An 18,570-nucleotide genomic window follows, 5' to 3' on the forward strand; every position below is an offset into this window, starting at 1 on the left:
TATACGGACAGGCATTTGCTTCATTCTTGAATGAATCGGCCGTCTGAACGATTCGTTTTAAGGCAATTAAGATAATCAGATTATTGTTATTAAGATTATTGCACACACTGGAGGCTTAGTTCCATAATAGCCAAATTTTATGTATATATCTGCTTTAAATATATATCAATGAAAACATAAATGTAATTATTTCAATGTAAATGGCATCCCCACTAAACAGCCGAAATCTTCTCAGGAGTTCGTCAAAGTGCGGTTGCCATTAAGATGGATGTCTTTTCATTACACAACCTGACAACAAGGCATCTGTCTTCCTCAAACGTCTGCACAATCAAAACCGGCGAGCACGTCAGGTAAACCCCATTTAGCATAAAAATCTAATCAGGCCCACCTGGGCATCAAGCCGGCGCTTGAAAAATTAGTTTGAGCAAATATATCCTCTACATCGGATGCAACATTCCCTGATAACTCATTAGACTAAAGCAAAACAAGCAGCCTTGTAAAGCGTCGTATCAATCGATTTATTCAGATCTGCCGAAGAGGTAGTGGTAAGTTCATTACACACGAGAGGGTATCGGAGGGCTTGCGTGTCTGCTACCGAGAGAACTGGGATTACGAGCCGGAGTCTGTCTCCTCGTCCGCCCGCTCCAACCTTCTCACACTCGCAGATTCTTCAGCAGCTTATCGCTGGTAAGATCTTCATCCCTTCTCTCAACACGCGCAATCTGTTCCCAGCAGGCACGCGGCTTTACTCTCATTTACAACTCCTTGTTTACTGCCCCGGTGGTGCCGCGTTGGAAATCCACGCACGGCGGAGGCAGCTCGGCGACCCAAATCAATCTGCGTTCATCGACCGGTGGAGCTTTCCAAAACGGCCTTCGGACCGGCTCTATACGCAGCGTTTACGGGATAGACGCGCCATGCAGTACTTCTATACTTTGCGTTAAAGCATGTTTTTTCCCGGTCTGTGCCACTTGTGGCCTCGGCAGGCGTCGCAGAGGAAGGGAGGAAGGGGAGAGCGACGGGGTTTTCCAAGAAAAACGACACCTTGGTAAATGAGAAAAGGAATATGAAACATGACCGTGCGATTGAGGTAAACGAGCTAGATCTGAAACGGAAAAGGGAATGCGCCTGCTTCTCGTTTCGAGAAAACCGTGAAAAGGTACTTCCTGTAAAAAAGCAGAATGTTTACTTGACCCCAAGGCCTGAGATGTGAACGACCGACAGAAAGGCCCGCCCGCGATGTACAGGAAACGCACTGACGCACACAACATTTATGATTTATGAGATAAATTGGTTCCACAAACTTCTTTTAACGACGTGGACCGCAAAACACCATTCTTTCATTACAAGGGCCTCCCTTCCTGAACCACAAACATCACGCTGCTTTATATAGTTTCTATTTGAATTTTTTATTTTAGGTTTCTCGAAAAAATAATATGTAAGACTTATTTAGCAGAGACACATTCAATTTGGTTAAACAGAATACACAAATAAAACCTTACAGACCCTAAATGAACTGAGGGAAAAAAATCCCATCAATAGAACATCAATATACTATAAATACAAAACCTTCTGGTTAGTTCAAAACAGCTTTTATGAAAAAACCAAGCTGAAAAATGACACGGCGTGCAATAAAAACCTGCCTTTTCCAGACAACGCCTATATTTTTATGTAAAAATCTTATTAAAAAGGACCTTAGAGAACATTATGAAACGATAAAAAAAGCCATTCACGACCCATTCATACAGTAAACACTGTATCTTTCTGCTCACCATTAGAGTATTTTAAGATATAAAAACTTGAATAGAAATTAAACTGTAAATGGTAATGGAATAAAAATAATAATAATAATAATAAAACTGCTGATAAAACCATCTGATGTTTTCCGAATCATTCTTTATAAAGAAGAATGAAACTAAATGACAAAAATCGAGAACGGCTAGGGAGAAAAAAAGCTCCATGGCAAAGATTTGGAAATATTTCCATGACCTTTCTAGGCCTGTAAAATCACAATTACATTATTCCCCACATCCATAAACGGACGACCCCTGTTTCCTCTGGGAAGTCCTGACACCACACAATCAACTTGTGATGCATGTTCTCGTGCATCTTAGCTTTCCTCTCTCGCTCTTGTTTTTCTTTTTCCCCCCTAGTGTTCTCGCTCTTGCTGTGTATTTTAGCATCATTAACCACAACAAACGATATAAAATGCAGCCTCAAAATAATTTTCAGTTTTTTTACCGGCCATTAGTCATAACATTCTTTAATTGAACTGTAGAACTTGAAATCCAAAGATCCTCCCTGTTAATTACTGAAATGTGCTGCCGTTATCAATCGGCCTTCACTGAGGGGACATCATCACTCATTTTCCAGTGAGGTGAGGGGATATGCAGCGCTGGGGAGATTCGCTATTCAGTAGGGAGCCCTCGTGAAAACATGACGAGGCAAATATGATAAGACTGTCTATAACTAGCTAGTCAGCAGCAGAGAGTTCACGCAGAAGGAAAGATGGGATAAGAGTCTTTAAAACTTAAATGCTTTTTCGACACCAAACTGTCTCCTGCCTGTGCGAAGTCCTTGGATCTTGGACGACAAATAATCTATTTAGATGCATTGCGTCATTTTTGCGAAAGATAGCAGAGCAGGTGTGGTGAACCGTTTGAATGTGAATTCATGCATGTATACATACACACACACACACACACATATACACACACATACATACACATACGTATATACACATATATACATATACATATATATACACATATATACATATACATATATATACATACATATACATATACATATATATACATACATATACACATATACATATATACACATATATGTGTGTGTGTGTGTGTATGTATATGTGTATATGTCTGTGTATGTGTATATGTGTACTGTATATATATATACACACACACATATATATACATACACACACACACACATATACATATGTACACATACACACATACACACACATACATATTAACATATAATTTTTTTTTTATTAAGCTCTTTTTATTGTTCAACAGTCAAAACTTCTGTAATATTCAAAATATTCTGTATTCATCTTTCCAATCTATTGAATTTCAGTTATTAAATTCCAATTGCGCAAGATCATCCTGGCAGCTGTAATACAACCAATCTTAACAAAGGTAAATGCATTTTTCTCTATACTGGGTAGACCTGATTTCTCTCCAAGGAGGCATAATTGTGGTTGATGAATCTGTTTTTTTTTTTGTTATCTCTTACACAGATGACCTTTATGTCTGCAGCTTACGTCGGGTGCAATAACAGAATGGAAATTAGGCAAATGTTGACTAAAGGTTCAGTTGCACAAACAAACACGGGATGACACGGCCTCGCGTTCATGCAAACGCTCACTCCAAACCGCATTTTATACACGACAGCCTGCAACAGGAAGCCGCAGGTTAGCACGTTTGCACACAGCCCGAAGGAAGAGATGGAAACACGGCCCCGTAATACATGTCAAACATTCAATATCAACACAGAGAAGCCATTAGGAGTCAGAACCTGCTGCAGTCAGTGTGACTCTACTCAACGCTCATTATCTGCCTGACTTTGACAGGTCACTAAACAAGAGGTCGCCGAGTGACTGGCACCCCGTCAGTGGTTTTCGTAAACTCCTGGGTTCTGTTTTGAAGCTGGATAACTTCAAGATGCTCGTGATCAACCGATCGGCTTCAGTTTAAATCGATTGAGCTCATCGATTAGTCGGTTTCGGCAACAAAGGCGTTCGGTAATCAGTTAATTAGCCGTTCGAAGTGAAAGGGTGTGCTGTAGCTTAAGCACTTCACGTCACCTCTTGTCTGCGTCACGAACACACTCACTAAAACGCTCTTGGCTTGCTGCTTGCGCTCTTGGCGGGTCAGGCTCAACGTAATCAGCCTTTGGATTGATTCCCTGAAAATAAAGATTTCATTCACTGCAAATACTGCCAATTTCTGAAATATTTCCATATAAAATAAAGGGCAAAAATGCAAATTTATAAACCCTTAATTGTATACTTGCATGTATATGTTTTCTGTGTATGTGTGTGTGCATGAATGTGCATGCATGTGTGTGTGTACCTGTATGTGCATAATGTGTGTGTGTGTGTGTATGTGTACCTGTATGCGCATGTGTGTGTGTGTGTGTGTGTGTGTGTGTGCATAAAATGTATTTAAACACAGTGAGCTAAATATTAATTATTATTCCCATTTAATATGTAATAACTATAACTTATGGGCAAAATCAACATGTCATACCATATAAAATTTCCATTAATTAAATGCATAATTATTAATGCAAAGTATTTTATTATTATTGTTATTATTACTCCTGCTACAACAGTAACGATGTTATTTAAAATGTAAAGTGGTTTTAAAATAACACAAAAAAAAAAAAAAAAAAAAATGCTAATTCCTATTTAGTTTTAAATTATTCAGAAAATATGTTAATGATAAATAAATTAGTAAAGGATTTAATTCCTTTTTTATCTCTTACTCAGATGACCTTTACAGCTGCAGCTTATGTTGGATGAAAGGATAAAACGAAAATTAGGCAAATGTTGACTAAGGGTTCAATCACATAAACAAGCTCTTTAAAAAAAAATTAAAAAAAAATTAAGATTTTACAAAATGATCGTCCCTAAGCTGAACCTCCGGATGAAGCGCAGGCACAATGCTGTAATTAGCCGAGACGGTTTCGATTTACAGTCACGCCCGTAATTTCACTTCCCCTTACGGCACCAGAAACGCTACAGAAAACAGCAATAGTAACGCCGCTCCGGCGGCAGATCTCAAACATGCGGGGAAGCAATTACGCTAACGTCTCAGGCTACAGGTGTCAAGCTGAAAATGTAGTCATTCGCATAACGGCTGTTTCTGAAATGACAGTCATGCTGCACCGAGACGGAAGATGAACCGCCTTCACCGGCGACAAGGCCTAGAGGCTGAAGCAGTCGGGAGCTTGATGTGTCATTCAGTCACAGGGTGTGACGATAAGACTCAAGTCCACCTAGACATCACATGCTTGCGGTAAAACACGTTTGTGCTCTGGTAGGCATTCAAAAAGATAGACACTTCAAGGAAAAACAACAAAGGATGGGGCAACAATGGTCAGCCTGCAGCCTGTTAAAACTTCTTCATCTATCGGTTTCTGAATAAAACGGCATGTTGTGTAGTATATTCAGGGTCAGATAAACCCTTCTAACCAGGTTAGTCTACTAGTCATTCAGGCAACCTGCAAATTGTGAACTAATAAAGCATAAAGCGGCTGTATACCACAAACCTATTTAATTTAGAAACAGTAACACGCATAACAGTTGCTGCAACTAAATGCAGACTTTACACCATTTAGTAAATAATTAATTTCAAAATTCATTTATAATAATCCAGCTTTTGGATTGATAAAAATCCAGAATTTGAACTCGATAAATAAACCTAGAAAAAAAAAAGAAAGAAAGAAAGAAAAAAAAAAAAAAAAAACACAGTTAAGCTTTAGCAGCTTTTTAATTTTGGATTCCTACTATAGCATTTTTATCAAATAAAATACAATAAAAATATGATACAACAAAAATAAGAAATCCCTTTCAAAATAAATCTAATCTAACCCAAAAAAACAACAACATTTAAGCTTTAGCAGCTTTTTAATTTTGGATTCCTACTATACAATTTTTATAAAATAAAATACAATAAAAATATGATAAAATAAAAATAAGAAAACCCTTTCAAAATAAATCTAATCTAAACTAAAAAACAGTAATCTGGTATATTTGTACTCGTATCTTCCCTCAAATAAAGATCTGAAAATTTTTGGTAAATTGATTAAATATACAGTTCAAAGTGTATTCAAGATTTTTGTATTCAATTTTATTTAATGTGCATCTGGACTAATGTACCGTCGTTCTTACCGCTGTCAAAATAAAAGACCTGTTCCTGTTACTTTTTCTTTGAACAAAATTAAAAAAACTACTGGACAGCTCATAAATTTTCAGCAGGGCTTGAATGAATCCATCACATCACACTGTAACAGAGGATCTGCAGACATTTTTTTAGATTTAATATTGTCCGTCTTCCACACTGACAAGCACAAGGGAATACCGCTCCCTTCAAACAACTCAGCAGTCTTACTTTATTTAAGCCAAGACCTCCAGATCGCTCGGGGCATGAAAGGTTATTGAGATCCCAACAATATCAAAGTCGCATTAGGAGATTCTACAGCAGAACCGAATCGGTCTGTGATCTATAATGCATCTGTCTGACAACAAAACCTCAGAAGTTTAGGTCATGAAACATGACATGCATCCAAAAACATGAGCCAATGGATCCAAAGCAAAGCATTCATGCAAGAGACTATGAATATACCACTGTTCTCAAATGAACAGATTATTAAACGTTAGCCTCTAACACATTGAAAGTGTTAAATCATAAAAATGCACAACTACAAAAAAAAAAAAAAACTGAAAAATTAACGGAACAATGTATTTGGAATTGAAAAGGTTACACTAACATGTATACATTTTATGTATTGTATGGTTTCATGTTCAAATGTGAACAACATTTAAATTATGGTCATAATAAAAACTTGTTTTCATTGCAGATGCATTTAAAAATTAATTACAGTTACAAATAATACATGCAAGTTACAGTCTCAGGACAAATGTATCTGTGGGAATGTTGTTGCAAGACGTACGTCACCGCAGTTGTGACGATTTAAAATAACATAAAACCTTCTCGATAGTATAAACGAAAGCCAATGTGACAGAAAAATGCAAGCATTTCAGCTTGTTTTCCAATCTCATCTTTAAACCCCGAGTCACGTTTTTAACGAAATTCATACCCGAGGATCTCGCTTGGTGTATTTTATCACCTTTGTTCATTTCTGCCGGAAACAAAATGTACTTATAAGTGCATATTTGCATATTTAAACAAAATATTGAGAGATCAGGTTGGAGAACTTCACTTTTTGGAGCGGACTAACAGACTATGGACTTTTTTTGAATGGCTTTTCTGAGGTAAATAATGTTATCTTTCTGTGGCACAAAAACTGGTTGAGCAATTACGCGAGATGAGATGCGTTTCGGTTGTACCGTTTAGTTTTTTCCCCTCAAAACAAAGGAGGGATTGCTTTCCAGCTAGTCAGATCTCGCCACGCCAGATCTCTAGATATTCCTCTGTTAAACTGAGTGTTTAGGGGTCGGTGCTGTGAAATGGCAAGCTATGGTCGCATGCCCGTGAAAAAAAAACCTTCAGCGCATTATCAGCGCGACGAAGGCCAATCGCTGCCTGCCAAGTGAAGCTCCGCAGGTCAACGACCCCCTGTGCGCATGAGCAAAACACCTGAACCAGACGCCGCGATAGACAATAAAACTAATTCAGCGGTAAAACCGCAATAACCCATGCACGAATGCCTGAGGAGCACCTGCAGTCGGCATGCCAGAGAACAGGTGCAGCTCAAGAGGGTGGACATGTGCCTCTCTGGCAGAGGAGCTCCGGCTAGCCTGGCTCACGCTACCACACATGCTCTCTATCTCCCTCTCAGGCACACAGAGCCATTGATCCACTGCCAAAACCCACTCTCCAGAGACAACCCAGTCCCACAGCAGAAAACAGGGAGGCAGAGTTAAGTTACGGCCATTTGCCCGGCTCTCCGAATGAGAGTGGAGCCGTGGCGGCCGGCCAACGGCGTGCCGCGAGGTGCGTCCTCCTACGGTGCCGAGCCATTCAACGGGCTCCGATAAAACGCTTTCTCAAATTGTAGGATGAATGGACAGATTTATGTCTGAAAAGAAGTGTGGCGTCTAGGGATGTCGAACACTCTCTAATGCGGCTGAGTGCGAGGAACGGAAAAAAAAAAAAAACGCATTTCTTGGTCGGAAAGCCTGTCGTGGTGCATTAACACAAACACGGTAAGTTCGCTTTAAGTGAATGCAAACAGGCACGAAAATAAAATCTAAATATTGAATCTGTGCATTAGAGCTCGGAGTATAAATGCAGTTTAACATGACGAATACGCCGACCAAAAAATAAATCAAACAGTTGAGGCCGGAAAAAAAATAAAAGCAATTTCGAATGTTTAGTAGTCCTCTGGAAATTGAATGCAATTTTATTAAATAAACTAAAACAATTGCACTCACATTGTAAATATGATGCAAACAGGACTCAGCGGTAAGTATATTATTCTGACTTTTACATTTTCTTTACTTTATTATTACCAGCGTCACCACAAAACACTTTTTGCGTTTTTTTTACTTTGCGGAAAACTGATGCTGTGCAATGCAACATATCACCATTACGGACCACTAACGTTTTTGATCCTTACTGATTATTACCATCATATCTGCAGTTTCAACCTCATCTGCGTCGACCAGTCGTACAACGTTATCTTAAAAGACAAATCAACAGAAAGAAAAGCAAACGCATGTGTTTGCAAGTAATTGCGATAGAAGCACAGGGTCAACGAATGTAATATTTTTTGTGCCAACACAACAATGGCAGGTTTACAACCAATAATTATACAGATAAGATTGCGCTTAAGTACTTTTATTGAACATCAGATTAAACTCTATTATACTCGATCTCTAAATGATTACTAGAATAACAAGTGCACCGTTTACTTAATTAGCATCTTTATTTTATTGTTTGCCATTTTTTTTCCAAGCTCACTTTATTACCATGTACTTGTCTTGAATAATTACTTGGTGCTATATTTACTTAAAGTCTGCTTCAGTCGGAAAGGAAACGGTGTTTGTGTTTTTCTCTCTCATGCATGTGCTTTCAAACCTCTCTCTTCTCCGAACAGAATAATGTTCTGGACACTCTTTTCATGCAATTACAGTGAACGCATACTGAAGCTTTTCAAGGTCCAAAACGCATGCAAATGCACCATAAAAGTGGCCAGCATCATTTTTTCCAAGTCTTCTGGTGTCATATGACAGCCTTGCGTTACAAACGGACCAAAAAGTTAAAAGACAGAGCAGTCCGATTCATAATGAATGAATCTCTCAGACCGTTTTTTTTTTTGTACTGGATCAAGAGATTCTTTGAAAAAAAATTCACTCGAAAGTTTGATTGCGACTTCTCTAATAAACATGCCAAGTATAGCAATGGCGGAAATTACGATTTTCCAGTTTAAATATCTGTTCCTCACACAAAGCTATATTGTGGCTTCAAAGTGTGGTCACGGGAGCTAGTTTTATGATGTTTTTATGGCTTTTTAAATGACATTTTACTACCGTCCTGAACTGATCTTGCAAAATTCACCATGTGATCCGCGGGAGGCAAGTATAAAAGTTTGCAATTGCTCTACGACGAGAACATTTTTACACGTATGATTACTTAAAACGCACACAACGCACGTGACTGAGAGCATGCCCTACCAGGCATCATTAAGCCACATTCACAAAGCATTAAACAGGCACATTACGTTTCGATCGCAATTCTCTACGCAAAGCTGAGAGAAGCCGTTACCACCTATAATTAAACTGGGGAAAATGTGCTTGCATTTTTCAAAATAAGCCGGAGGCACCAGAGCTACGATTTCAAGTCTGAAATTTACACCACTGTTAAACCTGATGGTGTTGTCATAAAATCGAGCTAGACCTGTAGCGGTCAGCTTTCAGGATCTCTGACCCACAAAAAGAAAACCCTCTCAGAATCAGTGAAGGGAAGAAGAAAGAAAGAAAAAAAAAAAAAAAAAAATCAATCTTTCTGCTTTATCCTTTTGGCTTCAGGGATAAAAAAAAGAGGGCAGACAGTCTAAAAGTTTCATAAAATCCACAGGCTTTCACGGCAAAAACCAGCAAGATACATGACAGGCTGTGCCACGTCTAAAGGATTTTTTTTCTTTTTGTACAGCAACCAGTTTTACAGTAATACACCTTTTGAAACGGTATGGACTCTTATATACTGTAATAAATACTATGCGCTCATTTAAGCGTTTTTAACAGCTCTTAGACAAGAGCAACGTAAAACCCACCATGACACCTATTGACATGCCCTTTTTATTGATGTTGGCAAACACGGCATCAAGATTTGACCTCCCCAGCTGACGTGATGCAAAGTAATGAAGACTTTGTGAAAGGATAATAAATTTTCCCCTGCCTGGCAATACAGAACACGACTCGGTGACATCCATTATTTGTTTAACAGACCGAGCGAGTGTAATAAAACCGCCAAGAACAAATATTTAAATCAAATTAATGCCTCAAAACATTGTAGTAAAATCAGAAAGCGGACTTTTCCCTAAGTGCCGCTGCTTCAAATAAGGCTTGCTTAATAGATCCGCACTTTATTGGTTCGTTTGATCTTTATGGTTCAATGAAAATGAATTGTGCAATCATAAAACCTACTCAAATTTGTTGTAAGAAGCAAAGACGGGAAACGGGGATTAGAGCCGACATGCTTCGGAGATGCTTTAAATTTGAGTTTGTAAATCATTGAGGGGAAGTGAAGGTTGGGGCAGATGATTATTGTCCCCCTCTTCACTGGAATACAGGAACAACTTGGCTTGCATACAAAAGAAATTCTCAACTTCTTGAATTTTTCAGTTTATGTGAGAAAAAGCTGGTTGCCTTAAGTTTTTAAGTTGTCTCAACTTTTGATTTTCTTACAGTGCCGTTTAAAATGTTAAACACACTACCGTTCAAAAGTTAATACGTGTATTTAGCAGAGGAGCAATTAAATAGTGAGTCAAGATATATTTAAGAGACAAGTGACATTAATACAAATAAGCCACCAATTCACTGTAACAGTATGATATGAGATGTCCGTTCTGAACTTTTTCTTCATCAAAGAACACGGAAAAAGAATATTTCAACAATAAGAGCGATAATGAACACGGAAATGAAAAAGAATCATGTGACACTGAGTCACTGCAGCTGAAACAGGAAAAAAGAATTTATTGTATTAAAATAGAACTGCGTAACTATTTTTAAACCAGCGAAAAATGCATCTTTGGTGAGCATTTGAAACTTTTTTTTTTTCAAAAACATTCAAACTTTTGACCGTTTGTAAAACACACACACACACCCAAACACATTTATTTTTAGTTTCAAGCCAGCGAAACAGATTAAAGCGTTACAAAACCACAACCCAAACACGCTTGCATTCTCACTTCTGAGACACAAATCCATTGTCCCATAAAGCAATAAACTAAACATTACTACTTGCGTTGCATTTGATTTAAAGTTCTAATCAATTTATAGTTAAGCGGCTATGAATAAAACAGTAAATGCATGAAAAGCATGTTTTTCGCTGACAGAGATCCGTCGTGCAAGGACCGCCAAGACCCTAAAATGTATTGTTGATTATTTTCGGGTTCAACTTATTATTGATCTTATTGATTCGCTGCTCTCATGCATCTCCTGATCGATGCATGCTCGTCTGGTCAGATGTCTACTGCTCTTCTAATCAGCATTGGACTCTGGATTTTGGAGTATTCAATTACGGGAAAACCAAGCAATCGCAACTGCGGCACGAATGTCCCAACGCTCGCCGAAAACGCCAACCGAAACTCCCTCTGGTTCACCATTCCACGAGCGTTTTAATCAGAGGAGAGCATGCAAACCATCACGGATCCCAGCAACATCACATATAAAGCCTTTGAAGAAGCTTGCGTGTTGAATTCCCCATTTATCATTTACCCTAAAACACCAAAATATAACAATAATCCAGAGTTCTAGATATTCCATCCAAAAATTAAAGAGGCAAATCTGGCTGGGGACTAACTATGCCTGCAGCAGCTGAGTTATTGCTCGGGGGCATCCATTACATTTCTCAGTACCTAAGGTCAGTCGGGCTGCTTCTGGCTAAAGCGAGACTGACCCGAATAACCCAAAGATGTCTTAGGTCTCCAGACAACCTACACGGATCACAGCAGCGGTTGTAAAAGGGCGCAGGAATGCTGCGAAAGACGGAACAATCTCGCTCTCCTCCCCATCAGCAGATTCCACCTCTAAGAGCATGCCTTATTCATCCAAGTAGTAAAATAAAAGAAGCCCGGCTGAATTATTTAGCATCCAAGCACTTCAGCTTTCGGGAGGAAAGTCACTATATGATAGAGGGAAAATAAACAGACCTGGAATAAAAGCTGTGACCAAAAGGAGAGAACATCAGAGATATGAGAGAAACGCTGTAAGCTCTTCGTGTTGCGTGTTCAGATGCTTGCGCGGAAAAAGGGCTGAATAACTCGAGAGCCAAAAATAGCCAGTGATATTCAAAGCCCATTCAAATGATTGTCACGGTTACGCGGAAACAATTACAATACTACAGGACTTTCAAAGCTACCTGACATATCTATTTACCTAAAGTCAAGGGCTATTAGATGCTTGCTAATTTCCAGAGCCAAAATTTAGTATCGTTAGCATTTTAACTAATAAAAAGATATTCATGTCAAATTCTTAATTATACCAACGACAACAAACTCAAATTTCTTAACCACTGTATCAACTTTTAAAAGGTCTTGAATGAGGAATGCTGAACTAACGTTCTACCTAATATTCGATCTAATGGTATTATTAAACTTTAAAATGCTATGATTTCATTACGAACACTGTGTTTTTTAAAGTAAAAATACGGTGCTGTTGAATGGAGATCCACAATCTTGCAATCAATGAATATGTGTGTCAAGTGATTGCTTGTGATCAACTGCTGATAATGGTTTATTTTATTGTGATTATATTGTAATATGGTCGTCGTGGTGCATATTTTCATCCTGCTTATCTAGTCGAAGCGCAGACATTTCAAACTTTGGCGCATTTTGGCCTTGTTTATAATTGAAACTCCCGACCTGCGATACATAAATTACTTTTTCGGCCTTAATATAGGTATTTTAAAACTTTATCTGGCATTGAAACTTTTGTAGCCTCTTTCTTGGCTGCCCTGTCGCAACTACTTTAACAGATATTACCACAATTACGTTATTTGATCGGTTAGCGTCGCACACTTAAAGTAACGCTTCTCAACATGGTAAAACTTCAAAGCATTATGGCCTGTGACAGCGCAGCAGAATCAGTAGTTTGGTGCGGTTAATGTAGCGTGCAAAGATTAAATCAAATAAATGTGTTTACATGCCCGCATACTGTTGCCAGCGGTCACAGTCTCGCAAAGGCAATGGAAGCCATCGCCGAAAATGAATGGGTTTTGTTATTCTGTGCAAGACGTATATTGCATATTCTGACGTAAAAGATAACTGGTGCGAACCTTTCACTCTTTCACAAAGCCCACTGGCTGAATTCATCGCTCTCTGCCGTCTCTATGTCAATACGCACATTTGAAATTTCATTTCTGCACATTTTTACTACGTTGCCCCAAACATTGACAATCGGTGAAGGCCTCAACTAGTTTCTCATGTTAGTTTGAATTGGGCATAATTAAAATGGTGAGGGGAACGAGGTCTGAGAAACCGGAGATCTCCGTCATCTATAATGAATGAAAGGATCTCGGGGCCCAGAAGGGCGTCCTGCGAGCACTTCCTGCGGCGGTCGAGCGTTACAGGTGTAGGAGAGAAGCCATAAACAAACATACAAAAGAAGTACAATGACAAAGAGCCCTGTTACTGAAGCATAATGGCCACCCTCAACGCAAACACATCGCATTCGGATTCTAAATATAGCTAAAGAGACATGAGCAGGGGAATATTTAAGAACCGGTTTTGGAGTCAAAACTTTTTAATTACATTATGGCCGAGCCTTGCTTCGGATTAAATGACTTTTGATAATTTTATGTTAATGACATAATTGTTTATGAACAGCAATTTAAATAAAAAGGAGACATTTTAAGCACACACACGATTGTTTAAAGTCTTGGGTCGATGCTTAAAAAAAAAAAAAAAAAAAAAAAAAAAGTCTCTTATTTGATCAAAAATACAGTAAAAAAAAAAAAAACAGTAACATTGTGAAATAAATAAAAATATATATATATATATATATATATATATATATATATATATATATATATATATATATATATATATATATATATATATATATATATATATATAAAAATATAAACTCACACACTTTTTAAAAGATAATGTATTCCCGGGATGCCAAAATTGAATTTTCAGCATCATTACTCCAGTCTTCATTGGCATATGAGCCTTTAAAAAAAATAAATAAATAAAAATTACATTTTTTAAATCTTTCCAATATGCTTATTTGGTGCTTCATCTCCTATAATTATTATTATTATTAATGGTAAAAGTGTTTGTGTGTTATTTGTGTGGATACAAAGATATCGTTTTCCAAGATTGTTTGATTAATCAATATTTTTTTTTTTTTTTTTTAAAAGCACTGATATTAAATAGACAGATCTGTGTTGACACTTTTAATCAAATAAAGCATCCTTTTAGAATAAATAAATCATTTCTGTAAAATAGATCTCACTGATCCCAAACTTTTAAACAATAGTGTATCTGCATGTATATATACACACATACATACACACACACATATACACTAACACTAATACTTAAGTAGTCACATATTTATCAATAATCACTCATTAAATATTTATATATCAGTAATGATTAATCTTTGATTATCATTTGTCAATCAACATTATTGTCAATCAAGTAAACATGCATTTGTATCATGTATGAAAACATTAAAAAGCACATGAAACGCGTCGAAAAACAGCCCGCTAAATGTCACCGTGACCTATCCGTTTTTAGGAGCTTCCAGCTTTCAGTCATAAAAGCAAGAGGAAAAGAAAAAGAATATCACACAGCCATTTTTACTTCATAACCTTGAGATCAATTTATTTTCTGAGGCAGTTCAGCTCCTCAAAGGTCAGAGTGTCTGGCGGGGCGAGACAGAGCGCCCACAGCCACGTCTGACAAGCGAGACCCCACAGGGTCCAGCTGTGACTGTTTGTTTCCGTCGGTGCCGGCGATCAATGGATGAAATCCTGCCATTCAGGGGTGAATTATCACCGTTCCCATGCCGAGCCGCTGCATTAAGCAGGAGAGGCGAGGGACTTGTCAGATACGCAGGAACACCGATAGTCTGGGCGAGGAACGTGGAGTCTAAAATGTGCTTAACTTTATAACGGTTTAATCCTGGCAACGATACTCATCCAACTCTGAGGAGCAACAGGTCCTCCACTGTTAGTCCCCTCAACAAAGCGGGACATGTTTGAACAAACTCAAGCTTCAAACCAAAAACTCAGAGCTCACGAACTGGCGTTGCAAAGTGACACAACGTAAATGCGAAGGACACCGTAGGAGCGCAGACACCATTTCCTTATGCAAATAACTGAAACTGAAAAGTCGTGACTCATTGTGGAGGATAAACTAGGAGGAATTCCAGAAACCAGCCAAAAAAAAGAAGAAGAAGAAGCAAGGACGCAAGGTCAATACCAGCTGAAAGGCGATTTTAAAGCTTTACCGTGCTGTCGGTTTTCATCTGCATCTTTACTCCGGACTTGCCTGATTCAGATGGGAATAACCGAGTCTCAATCAATAGCGAATTTAATTTAATCAAGCTGATGTGAAGTCTACGTTTGACTCGTACCGGGGGGGGGGGATTATTAGACCGGCTTGACATGCTCTAAACGCTCCGTCCTGACAGAAACGAGAAACGACAGCCTTGTTTACGTTCCTCGACAAGCTCGTAGTTAACGCTTTAACAGGTCGCCTCAACCAAGACATTGGGATGAGCTCGACTCAACCTCATCAACCTGCTAAACGTACAACAACAACAAAAATAGCTAGTTGGTTTTAAAGGGTACACCATTTTTCATCAGCATCACTGATGAAATATAGAATATAACCAGTGATGCTTTTGCTCACATGCAATAAAAATAGCTGAACAATTACATTTTTTTTGCCAATATTACACATTAACTCTCAAGCATAAATTACTGAGCCCCTGTAACTGCTAGTCGTCATAAGCTAAATAGGTTTTGGCTTGCTATTATGTGCATCAAGAACAGGATAGTGGTGACGCACCTCGGACTTGAGATATAATTTTTCTAGTTTACATGTAAACAAAAAGCTTGCTCTCCTCACGTAAAAACCTCAAGCTGGGTTATGACTGAACGGTCTGACATTTAGGGAACAGAAAGCGAAACACATACAGGAATGCTAATATAAATATTGACTAAATAGGGACTGCTGACTTAACCAAAAAAAAAACGTAAATGCAAGCTAAAATACTTATAAACAGGGAATAGATGAGAAATGCTAATGGATATGAGCACTGTGAACAAAAGAGAGGGGAATAGAGTTTTATGCTTGGTAAAAAACGGTCTAAAATACTGCAATACAGAAAAAAATAAATAAGCCATTGTTTTTGATATACAGCGCAAACTGACTTGAGGGGGATACTGACTAAATGCCGCCAACCGGGAATAAATACTGACTGAAATACTGAGGGAAAAAAAGAGACTACTGCTCTCTGAACAAACTTTCGGTGAAGGACACAACGAGCGAGACCAGTTCGTCGACGGGAGACACGGGTTTCTCGTCAAACCGAGCTGTCAGACCATACAGGTTTCTCAACTACGGGGAAACGCTTCCCCGAAACGGGCGCCTCACGTCCACTCAACTAACAGCAGCACTTGGTTTCGTTAAGTTCACGCGCGACGGGGGAAAGTTGAGTTCTTCACGATATCTGCGCAAACCGAGGGGAGGGTCAGGGGAGGTGTAATGAAAAAAAACCACACACTATACCTCTTTAATCTTGGCTCTTTTCGCTTTAACGTCGGGATCGGCGGGCTCGCGCCCTGTTGATCCGGGCGGCCGCGCGTACTGCACGAACGGCAAGCTGTCAGCTTTCGCCCCGTTCTCCGGTCCGCTCTGCGCAAGTTTCGCCTTGTCGCTGTTGATGTCCCGCTTGATCTCGTCCGGCCGCTTCTGTAGGGTGTCCTTGGCCTCGATCAGCGCCTTTTCGTGGTCTTTCTTGATCTTGGCCAGGATCTTCTCATCCTTGCCCGCGCCGGTGCTGGTGTCGCTGACCGTACCTGCGCGCGTCTCTGCCTCCACCGACGACGAGCGGAAGAAAACTCCGCTGAGCAGCTTTGAGGAATCCGGCAAGAAGAAGATAGCCCCGAAACACAGGGTGATGAAGGCGCTGAACACCAAAAGCAAGATGAATTTCTCCGTGAGCCTGAAGGAGGTCGGGCTGGCGGACTTCCTATTCGGAGTGGCCGTGAAAGGCAGGAGAGAAGCTACAGGCATTTTCTTCTGCGTTTAAAAACCCCGTCTAAACGTGTTCAATTCTGCCACAAAGTAACTCCCCGATCACCTTGACCCGCGCCGCTCACGATACCTGTTACATTGAACTCGGCGCGTCCGAAGAGGAGACGGTAGATCCTCCGAAAGAAGTTGATCCCGCTGCGCGAACGGAGTCCTGCCGCCTCAACTGATCACGCCTGAAACACATCTGTGTAAAGTCTCGTTGGCGGAACGGAAGGAATGGCAGAGATCCGTGATTGACAGCGCGCCTCGGCCAATCGCGTTCCGCCGCCGGTGCACAAGTTCGTTGTGGGCGTGTCTTCCGGATTTAAAGTACAGCGGCGTGATGTCTTGTTCAAACTTAATTGGTTATGGACTGGGATTGGGATCGTGGTGGCGTGGGCATGAAAGGCTTATTTGTTTTATTTGTAGTTCAAACTGTAATTATTATAAATAGCCATTTAGCAATTGATTAGCATTTTAACCGGTTTGAACGACCAGCCGGAGTCATGTTTGCTTGTTTTTCCGCACAATATCTAAAAACAACTTGCATTTACTTGAGAACCAACATTGCATAAGATATTAAGACTTGTTTTCATATGTATCATGAATATGAATGTATTTCGTCTCGCTGCACTGACAGTATTTTTGTGATACGTGTTATTAACGTGTTATTATGTAGCCTAAAAATATGCCAGTACAGTAAGTCTTTATATTTTATGCAGAGTTGCTTTTCTAGTAAATCTGTCTTGTTTTAAAATATATATATGACTAGGGTTAAGAAATAAAGTGGAAGAAAATATAGGACACAATACTAATCCACAGACCTTGAGTGAAATGAATTAGTGAGAAAATACAAAAAACACATTCACAAAACGTTCTTAGATTTAGAGTTACACGAAGGTCAAAAAGTAAGTATTCCTTAAGTTAAAAGGAATTTATTTTAAAGTATCCTATACATGGCAGAGGACGAGCGCAGGTTTAGCTATAAACGGCACATGCGTAAAGCGAGGCCAGAATTGACTACAACCGAGGATTTCCTGGAACTCGATTACAAAATAAACACAAAGTCAGACAGCGATCGTTCAGCCCTGACTCTGTTTTACGAAGCGCCGGCGGTAGCATTGTTCTTTATCAAGAAGACCGAGAACGGGAGACAGCTGCTTCATGCATGAAGATATGAGGGCCAAAAGCTGAAAAACCGCTTTGAGAGTTTTCGCTTTCTTAACAGTAGGACGCCTCGCTCCTCGCATCTGGAAAGCTCGAGCATGCGTTGTGTTTTTCGGTGTATCGTGAGGTTTGATGGCGAGCTCATTGTTTTAAGTCAGTGAGTTCATCTGCCAGTAAAATATGAGCGGTGGTGGGGCGCGCAGCTGT

At 39.3% G+C, this 18,570-nt stretch overlaps 1 protein-coding gene across 1 annotated transcript in view; it reads right to left on the reverse strand.

The window, feature by feature from the left end:
* The window catches only part of man1a1 (mannosidase, alpha, class 1A, member 1), a 95,948-nt gene extending 78,526 nt beyond the window's left edge, over positions 1–17,422 (reverse strand). Inside the window, exon 1 of the mRNA XM_043219282.1 lies at positions 16,690–17,422. Within this exon, the coding sequence (XP_043075217.1) occupies positions 16,690–17,196 (507 nt within the window). The 5' untranslated portion in view covers positions 17,197–17,422. The remainder of the gene's footprint in view (positions 1–16,689) is intronic.
* Between the last annotated feature and the right edge of the window lie 1,148 nt (positions 17,423–18,570).

The sequence above is a fragment of the Puntigrus tetrazona genome, chromosome 20 (assembly GCF_018831695.1).
Source record: "Puntigrus tetrazona isolate hp1 chromosome 20, ASM1883169v1, whole genome shotgun sequence".
NCBI lineage: Eukaryota > Metazoa > Chordata > Actinopteri > Cypriniformes > Cyprinidae > Puntigrus > Puntigrus tetrazona.